General features: G+C 30.3%; 1 protein-coding gene across 1 annotated transcript; it reads right to left on the bottom strand.

Annotated features, from left to right (window-relative positions):
* Positions 1-9804: 9804 nt before the first annotated feature.
* Positions 9805-10725, bottom strand: LOC132942292 (putative uncharacterized protein DDB_G0289263). The gene has a single exon (XM_061010577.1). The coding sequence runs from the start codon at positions 10723-10725 to the stop codon at positions 9805-9807; it is 921 nt and encodes a 306-aa protein (XP_060866560.1).
* Between the last annotated feature and the right edge of the window lie 2190 nt (positions 10726-12915).

Below are 12915 nucleotides of genomic sequence, written 5' to 3'. Positions count from 1 at the left end.
AATTGTGCATTGCATCACGACACATACACTCTACGCGAAATGTCTCGTACACGAAAATACGTTTACACGGTGTAAACAAAATAAAATTCTATTATTTTACGCTACTATAATACCTACCTAGCTATTATCGTTACGATCAATCGAATTTGATAACATTTTTTTTTTTTTAAATAATGTCGTACCCAGTGTAATACCCTGTGTCCAACGTAATAGCTAATAAGCAGGGCTCGTGAGTTCATACATCTGCATGTTTTTTTTTGCTACACAGGAAAACATGCTAACCGAGATACAAATCCGTTTCATAACAATAGTAATAATAATATGAAGTTTGATAGTGCATGTTTTTGCATGTTATGGGTGTTAAGGCATATTTGGCATACCTATAGTTGATTTTTTACAGTCGTTAGTGCATATTATTTCATATAAATATTTTTTAGACAAATATTTGAAAAGTTTCTTGTTTTTATTTACTTTCCCGTTAACAAAATTATAGTGTTTTGATTTATTTTTATTCAGTGTGTGTGTGACTACCTAGTGTCCTAGTACATACCTATTTAGATTTTATGCGTCTTACGTAGCACCGCGGAAACAATGTAATCGCTACCACTATCGTCCTCCACCGTACAAAGTTCGTCGTCAAAACGAACCTGTACACGCGTGCAGCTTCTCGCTAACCCGCATTTATAATTTTGTACATTGGTACAGTAATAACAGTATAGTTTTCTTGCACTCGCCGATGAGTTTACTCATATCCAGGGCTCGGAACTTTATGCGCTAAAAAACAATGAAATATGTGCATACGTATGTACTAAAAAAACGCAAATATGTAGTATAATATGCATATATTATTTTATAAAAAATATATTTCTTAAGGTATAAAAAAAAATATTTTTGGATCATAAATATTTTATTTATATTTTTTTTGTTGACGATTTGGAGCTGTTATAGGTACTAAATCTATTCCCAGAATTCTAAATTTAAAAAAAATAGAATTTATCGAATACAGCGATTATTAAATAATGTTAGGTATTAATTAGTATTTATCCAACATATTAACAACATCACAAGTTTTTCAAAATATTTACTATAATGAAGTACTGCATTGATGCAGGTACTCCAAGGGATTATGATTGGTTCTAGAAGTGAAGGGGTCTCCGGTGCGTAATTTTTGAAAATTTGTATACGTGATGGTGCTTTTTTAAATATTTTTTTACGTTGGCTACGACTTTACGAACAGTACCAAACTGATTTCGTACTTCCTCTGAAACTCTATAGAGACCATGAGCAGCACATGTACCATTTTAGAGTAGAATGCGTTCAAATAGACTTCCCACATTTTATCATATACGGTACTATTTATTTGTAAATCATTTAATTTACAATATTCAATTAGTTAAAACTTGTTTATTTTTGTTGATTTCTAAAACGCTTTAACATAAAATGCATTTATATACTCAAAATCTTTAAATATGCAAAATCACATAAATTTAGTAAAATATGCAAAAATATGCAACATAAATTATTGTATTTCAATAGTATGGTTCATGAAACGAATTTGTATCAAATCAGATTAGAAATATGCAACTTCCTGAGAAAGATGCAAATGTATAAAGTTCCGAGTCATATCAGTCGTATACTCGTATTAGTTCGTCCGTTCAATTTCTTCAAGGCTGGGCATTAACGAGTTGAAAAGTTAAAGTTAAGTTAAAAAGTTAGTTTTATTTTAACTTTTTAACTTAACTAGTTACTTATGGTTTTTCATTAACTTAACTGTTAACTTACTAAATTTCTTTCTTAATTAACGTGAAATTAACGAGTTAATTTTTCATTTTAAGAAGTATGTTAAGTTAATTAATTTTGTTTTTAATTTTATAATATTTCACTATTTCAGTCTATTTCATTTTCATGTCAAAAAATATGTATTGTAAATTGTTTAAAGTCAAAAATGTATATCATTCGAATCTAACTTATATGGACATACTGTATGGAGTATTAACACTATCTCCTATAATTTAGTTTGGGGTTGGAAAAAAATTAAGTACGCTAGCGTTGTATAAACAAATTAACTTTTTTTTAACTTAATAAAAAGTTAACAAAAAGTGTGTATTAACTTATAACTTAACTGAGTTAACCTACAGTTAAATTAACTTTTAACTTTTAACTTTTTATTATTGGTGCATATTAACTTAACTTAACTGAGTTAAAAAAAATCATTAACTTGCCCAGCCTTGAATTTCTTGTTTTAGTGTTTTCGTGTGACGCATAGGTACCGTACACAGTATTATACATATTTTATTAATTTAAACAATGCCGAAAGAAAAACAAACAGTTGCGGGCCATTTGCAAAATTTTGTGGCAGAATTAGTAATTTTATTAAGTCATAGGTTTATTCTTATTATTTTAAATTTTGCTCATGAATTTTTTACACAATGCATATTTTGAGTGCATAATTTAAAAATGTTAGGGCATATAAATGCATATTTTTGAACTTTTTATGTTTTAATGCATATTTTGATAATTTTTAGTGCATGAATGCATGCTTATTTAGGCATTTTTTCATGAAGTTACGAGCCCTGCTAATAAGTAATAATAATAATAATAATAATAGTAGGAATCATTCGAGTAGATAATTATTATCTATAAGGAACGTAGGCTGATTTGTGGTTTTCGAATCACAAATAAATATAAGATGCATTTCTAAGAAAGGGGTATATAACCAAAAACCTAATATTTGAACTCAACTAGAATACGAATAACCAAATTATCATGTTTCATTAAGCAAATCGCAGTATATATTATAATTACACACATTGTTATGATCTAGCAATTGGGTTAACTGCTTAGTTCATAAAGTTGCAGGTAGCAAGACCGATTGTAGAGGATTTCTTCAGGTAGAGTTGATAAATTATTTAGACTGGATGAAAAGTTAGTTGTTTATTGAAAATACTCTAAGTACAATTTGAAATTGCGTTGTCATTCGTGAAGGTGCTCGCCTGTGCTGTGGTGCTACACGTCTAATCTACAGGCCGTTTCGGGTATGGTTGTATAGGGCTCCCGCTCTCCCACTCCCCCCTAGTCTATCGACATATCTGTGGATTTCACAGGACGTTGTTTAATTAATCATCAATACATTCCCACGCCTGGTCATTCAAGGATTGTGTCCTGTTATCGTGTTTGCAATAAACGCCATCTGTCACTAATCAGATACTATGTATAATGTATATGTATATTTCAGAACAATATCTAAATATTATATTCATACATTTATGATTCTATTGAAATGCGGTTTCAATATCACAAACACGATATCGCATTGTTATATTCCCATAGGTTTTCTAAAGGATATATGACTTTGATTTATTTGGCCAACTTTCCATATGTTATTGTTCATCTAGTTTTTATGTTGCCAAATGTAGCCGAAGGCGAAACGATCACAATAATCTATTATCATGTGTATTATTGGGTTCGTTACAACATGTTTTATATTTTAAACTGATGCACTATATATATATAATAAAATATTGTGGTGCTTATCAAATATTACTCAACCGATAAATGAAAATGCGTTGCTCGGACTAGGCGTGGGATGTTAGCATTTCCGGGAAGTTTGTGGGCGGACAGGGGGAGCGTGGTCAGGACTATAAACTTATTTACACCTGAGTTCATTCCTCATTCCATGGTACGTCACTTGTTGGCTTACAACAATAACATAATTTGAAGCAGCTGGTGATTCCCACTCCATTCGTTAACTATGCCCGTAGATGATCATATCGTATTATAATTACAAGCCGAGGGCAAATATAAAATATATTATATAGAGTTCTTATGAATTCGAACTCAAAATAATTTGCCAATTTTCGTGATTTTGAAAATATGGAAACATTTTAACTTCAGACACTCATAAAAAATGCTTATAAATAGCTCGTAAAAAGTTGTCATATTTCGCGATTTAATGGAGCATAGTAATTGCTAATAATATAATCGATTTTTTCTAAAAGTAGTTTTTCGTAATAATCTCAATTTTTCCATAATTGTTTGTTTCATTTTACTAACGCTTTTGAAAACTACTGGGAATTTAAAATTTTGAATTTTATTTTGTTGACTCAGGCCAAAGTATCAACTAGATTTACTTTCCTACAAGAAAAGATTCACATCAGAAACACACACACAAAAAACAACCAAAAAACACATTATTGTAAAATCGATAATCGCTCCGCTTAGAATCTACAATATTTACAAAATTATAAATATTTCTTTTAAAACAATGAGTGGTTCGTGATAAAAGAAACTACGGGTATATATGAAAATATGAATTCAAAAGTAAAAATTAGGCCATTGTAACCAAGAAATAAAATAAAAAATAATAATTACTTATCATCATTGTTTTATTAATACTTGGACAATATGATTATATAAACAACATATTATATCCCTGTGATGCAGTGGTTAACACAATGTGGTATTTAATAATCACAATAATTCATATCACTTATCGGTCAAAATAATTTTATAAAAATACCGATTTTTTTATAATCCTATATCCTATTGGCTATATTAAGGCCCCTGCAAATGTGTCATTTTTAAGGAGTTGTGTTTAGGCAATTATTCGTTCCTGTTATTACTGATCATATTAATTGTGTGTGTATACTGGGGTTTGGTAAGTTCCCACACGAAACATAGCAGGTAAGCGAGTACATATTATGTAAGTTCCCTCACGAAAAAAAATACGCCCGTACGTAAGTTCCCACACGGAAAAATTTTACACCTGTACGTAAGTTAAGTTATTAAGACTTAGGAATGACAGCTTAAACGAAATTGGTGTGGTTAAAATTTCACACCAACTACGTTTAAGTTGTCAGTCCTAAGTCTGAATAAAGTGGGAAGGAAGTTTGTGTTTGGCAAGGCTGAGCATTAACGAATTAAAAGTTAAAATTATAAGCAATTTATATAAACATTATTATGTGTCTGAAATTTTTTATTTTGAAAATAAGAAAATTTTAACTATAAATTAAGTTAAGTTACTTTTCTTTGCCCAGCCTTGGTGTTTGGTAAAATTTTTTTTTTGTGTGGGAACTTACGTACAAGTGTCATTTTTTCCGTGTGGAAACTTAACGTATGGATATCCAGGGGTAATTTTTACCTGCTATATCTCGTGTGGGAACTTACATTCGCCCTGTATACTAACCTACCATAACCCGCGACCAGCATCACTTTACAATTCATTGTTATTTCTTATCTGGTTTATGGTCGCACGCATGCACATGCACAATTGCACAAGTCATTTAAAGTCATTGGATCAAAATATTCAAAAACAAATAGCCGTCGCACTGACCAAAATTAAGGTACTTCTAGTGGTTTGATTTAAAAAATGTAAAGATGTTTGTGTTGGTAAACAAGTTTACTTTGCATCGGTTGGAGCACTTTTTCAATTTTAGCAAGTTCTTGACGTGAATAAATATTTTACATTTTATAAATGTATACATTTTTAATATTGAATATATTCAAACATATCTAAAATATAAAAAATATGCTCTGACCGATACAAAATAAACTTGTTGACCAATTAAAACATCTTTACATTTTTTAATCAAACCACTAGAAGTACTTTAATTTTTGTCAGTCGCTTAGGTAGTTTTGATGAAAAATTAATAGGGTTTGAAGAGGCCTTAAGTGGTGATTCGATTTTTAGAATGGTAAAAAAAATGTACAAGGTCAATTTCAAATACCAGTTCAATTTTCGACGGTCCATTTACGAGACTCACACCACTTCATTTTCGAAATATTATTTTTTTTATTCTAGATAAAATATATAACTAGTATAATCCATTATAATATATAGGTATTTATGATTTGTCGAGTAAATTTATTCAAAGCATAATTTAAGTGCATATTTCTTGTTTTAGATTCTGAGTGCCACGAATGATTGGGCATTGGTTGTCCAATAGAATGTTATTAATATTTTTTGTGCCTGTGTTGTAGGTAAGTCAGCGCTCACAGGAAATGAATAATTGATTCATGTGTGGTGCAGTCTGTAATTAAATTGAAAATATATATTTGAAAAATTATCTTTCCAAAGGTTCATTATCTTATAAGTTATTACCCTGTCGTAATGTGTTTCTATCAGAAGTATCAAGCACTTAGACCGTAAAAACAATCGCCTACCTCTGAGGTAAATTGTCTCTAAATTAATTCTTTTTTTTAGAATTAGTTTTTTTCCTACGAGTAATTGCTTTCACAAGCCCGCTTATTTGGTATATTAAAATATGGCAGATAATATTTTGCGCCAATTTTGTTACCTGTAATTTGCACCATCAATAAGTGCATTTAAGTGCGTATGTAATTTGCGCCAAAATATAACATTTTGTATTTAGCGCCACGATAGAAAACTAATTGGAATAATATCTAATCCGGGACACACTTTAAACTTAAACTGTTGGAATTTACTGATATCACATCATATCATAGATTTGATACATAATGTGTAAAATCCACGAACATTTTCAGATTATTTTGAGTTAGAAATTCATAAAATTTTTCTTTTTAAATCTAAGATTTGAAAATTTAATACAAAACTCCTCGTAAGTTTGTCTACTTTTACAAAAAAAAAAAAAAAAATGTTTACTGGAATGTCAAATTAAATTTTTATGAGCGTTCAAAGTTCAAATTTTTACAATATTAGATATTCACTCGATTTCTCATGTAGCGATTTTCTTATTCCGTTGTAATTCATATACGTGGATACATGACATTTACACCATATGTTTATTTTATAGATCCCTATACTTGATAAAATGTTAATAACATTTTGATTCATTTTGAGCTGTTTGTGAAAATTTTAAATTTTAATTTTTTTAAATTTTTTAAATTTTTTTTTCTGTAATTGTCAATAAAATTTTATTTGTTGTATCAAAAGCGTGAAAGTTTAATACAAGGTGCCTGATATATTATTACTATAGCAGTTGAAAAATATTAAAAATACATTGGCATATTTTTTTTAATAAGCATTTAAAGTTTGAGTCTAGACAGAATTTATCAAATTTAAAATTTAAAAATGATTTTATAGTTAAAAATAAATTTAAAAAATATATAAAATGTTTAACTTTTATAGCTAATGATTGAACATTTAAAACAAGGTTCCACATGAATAACTAGGTTATTCTGTATCAAATAAATATTAAACACAGTTTTTTTTTAAAGTTATTTTATGTTCAAATTTGAACTCAATTACATATTAAATAACCAAGAATAACGAATTTAGTTTTTTTGTAATTGTATAATATTAATTCAACTTACCGGCTACCATATTAATAATAAGTAATAACAATGTAAATATAATATATTAAAATATCTTAGACTGACAAACAGTCTCCTCTCATAATCGTTTCTCGTATATACAAATTATATTATATCATGGACTTCAAATTTAATACCATACATTACAGTAAACTACTTGTAACCTACTGTAATGTTTTACAGCATAGCGACATCCACTTACACACCTCTTTTATTTATTTATTTATTTTTTTTGTGTCTGTCAATTGTCATCACCGTTTTTCGTAGTAAAATTGCTTCGATTTTCTTCAACAGTATCTTGTTTGATGGGAAAGTGAATCTAGTTAGTGTATTTGGGAGCTCAAAATTAAAAATAGTTTTCAAAAGCGCCGGGAAAAACAAAATACAAATTAAGGAAAAACAGGAAGTTTTTGACAAAACTATTATTCTGAGTTAGAAATTCATAAACATTTTCATTTTTAAACCTAAAAAAGATTTGAAAACTAAGATTTGAAAATGTAATACAATACTCCTCATAAGTTTTTGTATAATTCACAAAAAAAAAATCTTTTCAATAAAGTCAAATTAAAATTTTATGAGCGTTTGAAGTTCATATTTTTACAACATTGGGTATTTAAATAAACTGGAACTTCTAAAATTAATTTAGTTACTTGCCTAAGCCTAAAATATTTATATGGATAAAAAATTAAATTATACTCGTATATATAAGTTTATTGAATTTTGGTATTGTAATATGCTTGGCTGCTTGGTACCTACTATCGTAGTACTAATAGTAGATAAGTGGCTGCCGAGATATTATAGTTGCAGGTCGCAGACAATTTGTTTGATGTTGTAGTCGTGGTTGATAATAAATAAAAGACAGTTGTTGTTTTATTGTGAATTTTATTATATTGTTGATAATTTTCTAAGTCCGAAATAATGCTCGTACAGAGTGGCGTGAAGGTGCTTGCACTAATGGGTGGTAGTACACGTCTCAAAACAGGCCGATTCAGGCTCCCTTTTATATGCATTTCCCCGTACCCCTTGCCTATAGATACTGTATCTCGGCTGACGGATGTGGTTGGTGTGAACATCGTTCCAGCCCACGCATATTATGACTTCCAGTATAATTCTGTGTATTAAATTTGAAATAATCTTTTTTAATATAATTTTAATATTTTTATTATGACTATCGTCGCGTACAGCGTACAGCGTTGTAACCAAAATAATCATATAGTATATATTTTTATATTTGAACATCTGTCGTATACAGAGCAAATTATGGTTCAGTGAGTTCCTAATATCTACCGTCTCTTACCCAAGACATTAAAATGTAATATACAGAAAGAACCCTTAACTCCGTTTCTATTATCCGATTTATGCCGAATTACAGTATCTAAATTATAGTATAGTTTAATTATGTACTTGTGTAATTTGTTTTATTGTTAAGTAGTAACTTGCTTACTACATCTCCCCCTTTAAAAGTTGATTTTTATCGTCTAAATGAGAAAAATTAACTCAAACTTCCTCCATTAGTTAAAGCACTTTCCTATGATTACCAATTTTACATATATCAATTATTACATTACATTCAATTATTACATGTTTACATTTTATGTTTTACATTAAATACATCATTATAATTATATGGTACATTTCACCATATTAATTATTATTGACAGAATACAGATTATGATTCACAATATTACAGTATATATTTTGCTTATTATCTAGGTTAGTATCTTATGTGATTAACAATATATTCTTTTTTTGTGTTTTTGTTTACATCAATAATCTTATCTTAGTGTTAATATAATACGTGTAATAATATTTTAATATAACATGAATTCTTAAAATCTATTACAATATATTTTTTTTTCCGTGCAATATATATATATATGTGATAAAATAGTGATTTTTACTATATTTTTATTTTCCATTACCATGTTAATTATATTTTAAATAAGTTAGATAAATATATTCTTATTCCAACACCATGTTAATTACGCCAATATATGCTAATATGTTCCTAACTTTCTTTTTTTTTCATTCATTCTACGTTTACGTTTGCTTCTATATATATATTTTCCATTAATCGCTATATCATTATATTTTATATCTAGTTAATATTACTATCCCTACCTTTTAATGTAAAACAGATGTCACTATCGCTTCCGGTTTTATTATTATTTATTGTTAGTGTGTTATTAGCTACGTCTATTACTGCATGATTATCTATTAGAAATTTATTACCAATAATTCCGTCTGCCAGAATCGGAAAAATATTGTTTACAACATAAAATTGTGTTTCGAATGCTTCATTATTAATTATTAATTCTATTTCTGTTTTGCCTATTGCAGAAACTATTTTTTCATTGATGCCTTTCAAATAAATTTTTTCGTTTTCGTTAATTTCAGTGTTTCCTTTTAATGCATTAATTTTAATTATATTTAGATCCGCCCCAGTATCGACTTATAATTTAATTTGATTCTTATTAAAACTGGGTGATTCTAAAGTAATGTGGTTGTCTATTAATTTTGCTGTGATGTGGAAAATCCTGTGTGTGGGTCTTGAACTATTTCTTGGACCAATCTGACTCCCACCGGTGATGGTCCGTTGGCGTTTCCCGACGTGCTTCTGTCGTTTTTCTGTTTTGTATAACAGCTTGAAATTTCATGACCTATCTTATTGCAGTAACTGCAAAGTACGCCCTGAGTATTGTTATTGTCCCTACGAACATTATTGCTGTTGCTCGCATGGCGCGTGCCGTTTACACGATTATTGTTATACGTATTTTGTTGCACATTAGGTCGATTGCTCCAGCAATCTCGTGCTATGTGATTAGATCTACCACAAGTGTAGCATCCGGTGCCTCGGTTAATATTATTTTGTTGTACATTATTAGCATTGAAATTCCGTCCATAGCCGTTTCCGCCTCGATGACCGCCGCGATTAACCATGTGTGAGCCATATCCGCTCTGATTGTTATTCCCATAATTATTGCGGTTGTTGTGGTTAACATATCTGTTGTTATACCCGTTGAAATTATTATTTCTATTGCTTTGATTTGAATTACTGTTTCCTCCGCGATTAACTGCGTTATTTGTATTACCACCATTTTGTCGTTTTTCCTCGTTATTGACGTCTGCCTGTTTTCCATTACCAATTTGTCTCTGCAATTTATCCATTTCTACTTTTGACTCATATTCGAGCATCTCATCGATCGCCGTTTTGAAACATTGTTCCAATGTACTGGGATTTCGACTTTTCAGTACCGTATATAGGTGATGAGGTAACCCTGTCATAAATATGATCATTGCCTGTTTCTTTGTTTGTTTTTTCACTATATCTGCCTCGACCTGAGCTAGACCTATCGTACTTGCCGCGCAGAGTTTATAATATAACTCTTCGATTCTACTAGCGAATTTTGCCACACTTTCTCCCTCGGCCATACGTGCCGTGTTTAAAGCTATTGATAGGGCCCTCTCCGATACTTTTTGTTCAAATGCCCCTTCTAATATTGTTTTTATTGCTCCCCATGTTTCTAAATTTCGATATTTTGTTACTTCTAACGCATTTCCTGTTGACTTAGAAGTAATTATTTTTAATAATATCGGTGTATCTGTTTCCATTGTCTCTTTAATTTCGATTTCACAAATATTTATAAATTCGGCTACGTCCTTTTTGCCCGTGTAAATAGGTATCATAGCAATTGCTTTATCTAAATCCATTTTACTCATTTTTTTCTTAACCACTGACTCTAACTGCACGTGAATTACGCTTGAGTCTGACCTAGTACCTAAACGACCTACGGTTTGTTTTCGTGGCGTGGTACCTATCTGTTCTGTTAAACTATGTGTTCTTACTAACCTCCCCTTAACAGTTTTTTCAGTTTTAACTATGTGCTTCCTAGTTTGTTCTAAAAATTCTTTCTTTACAGCGTCTTTTAAAATTGCCTCTTTTAATTCTTTCCTAGATTTATATTTTTCAACTTTTATTGAACTGTCCGCAGAACTAGTGTCAATATCTGAACTATCGGATTCTGACATATATTTATCTAAACATTACATATATATAATTTTTAATAAATTATATCTACTAAATTTATTACTATCCTATCCGCGTGAGTAATTACCAAAAGTATTTACTCTACATGTATATACTATTATTGATTTATAAACTAATAATACGTAACTACCGTCACCAAAATTAATAATACGTAAAAATTATTACTCATAAAATAACTATCATGCACAAATAATAAAAGAAATTACGTAAACGCGCGTCGTACGCTGGATATGGATGAGTACCTATCTAATAACACGTAAAACGTTCGACCGCCTATGTTACGCGTGTTAAATTTCGATACGGTATCCCCTCACCCGTTTCCCTCGCCCTGTTCCGCGATGTTTTTTATGCGTACGCGCTCGTACTACGCTCGAATATTATAACAAAAAATCCCCGGTTAGCTACTCCGTAAATCCCTCCAATAATATTCGACTTCCTATCCCTTATTTTTATAAACTATTGACTATAAAAGTCTTATTACTAATTTTTCCTAAATGATTTAATTTCCTAATTTACGCGCTTTACCATTTAATCTTCTAAACACTAACAATTTTTTTTTTTTTGATTTCTAATAATTATTCTATCAACTTATTCTGAGTAACGTTATACTATTTCTTATCCTAGGGCCCTTATAATTAATCTCCCCCTTTTTTTTTTTTCAAAACTTTTCAAAATTTGACGTCAATTACTTTAACAAGGTCATCTACTGCCTTTTAATTCAAAATCTATTTTCTTCAATATATATCAATTAACTTCTTTCAACAATTATATTTCAATTCAAAATTCAATATTTCACTTTAATCAATTATTCTCATATATAATTCAAAAATGCTACGCGCGTGCATCAATTTCCTAGATCAGCCTATCGCTGTCTACTTTAATTTAGTAGATCAGTCCTCGCTGTCTATCACAAAATATCATAAAATACTTAGGTCAGTCCCTGCTGCCTATCACAAAATACCATAAAATACTTAGGTCAATCCCTGCTGCCTATCACAAAAAATCTTAGATCGGTCCTTGCCGTCTATTTACCATAAAAATCCTAGATCAGTCTACAGCTGTCTATCATAAAATACGTATATAGTTCTTCCCAAGCTTGTTTCCTATTTTTTTTTTCTTTATTTAATTTTATTCGAATTTTTCCCTAATATTTTACACCACCACCAAGTATAAAATAAACGATGATATATATGTATCAACGTGAGACGTGCACTTCAAGCTATACAATTTTAATTTAATTATCTATCTTCACTTAATTAATATACTCACAACAACGTTGTTGCCACTGCTGTGTTCATTTTCCTTGATTGTCTGCTGGCCCGTCTTGAATTGTTCGTTGATTCCGGAGTCGCCTTGGTTGATCAGACCTTAACTGTTACCTCCGTGGAGCTGCTGACGTGGTGTAGCCGCTGCGTCGGTACTGGATCTCCGAAGTTGAATGTAGCCGCCTTGACTGCTAGACTCGCCTTTGGAAATTTAAATCCGCCGCTTCGACTGCTCGCCTCGTCTTGAAACTCCTTGAACCTCCTTTTTCGACTGCGCCAGTGTAATATACTCGGGAGCTTGGTACCTAC

This window comes from Metopolophium dirhodum, chromosome 1, assembly GCF_019925205.1.
Source record: "Metopolophium dirhodum isolate CAU chromosome 1, ASM1992520v1, whole genome shotgun sequence".
NCBI classification, from domain to species: Eukaryota; Metazoa; Arthropoda; class Insecta; order Hemiptera; family Aphididae; genus Metopolophium; species Metopolophium dirhodum.
Note: the sequence above shows the minus strand (reverse complement) of the source record. Positions and strands in the feature narration are given on the sequence as shown.

Bases quoted from the DNA above. Each gene is read 5' to 3' on its own strand.
- LOC132942292 (XM_061010577.1), bottom strand. From the start codon at position 10,725: ATGGCCGAGGGAGAAAGTGTGGCAAAATTCGCTAGTAGAATCGAAGAG.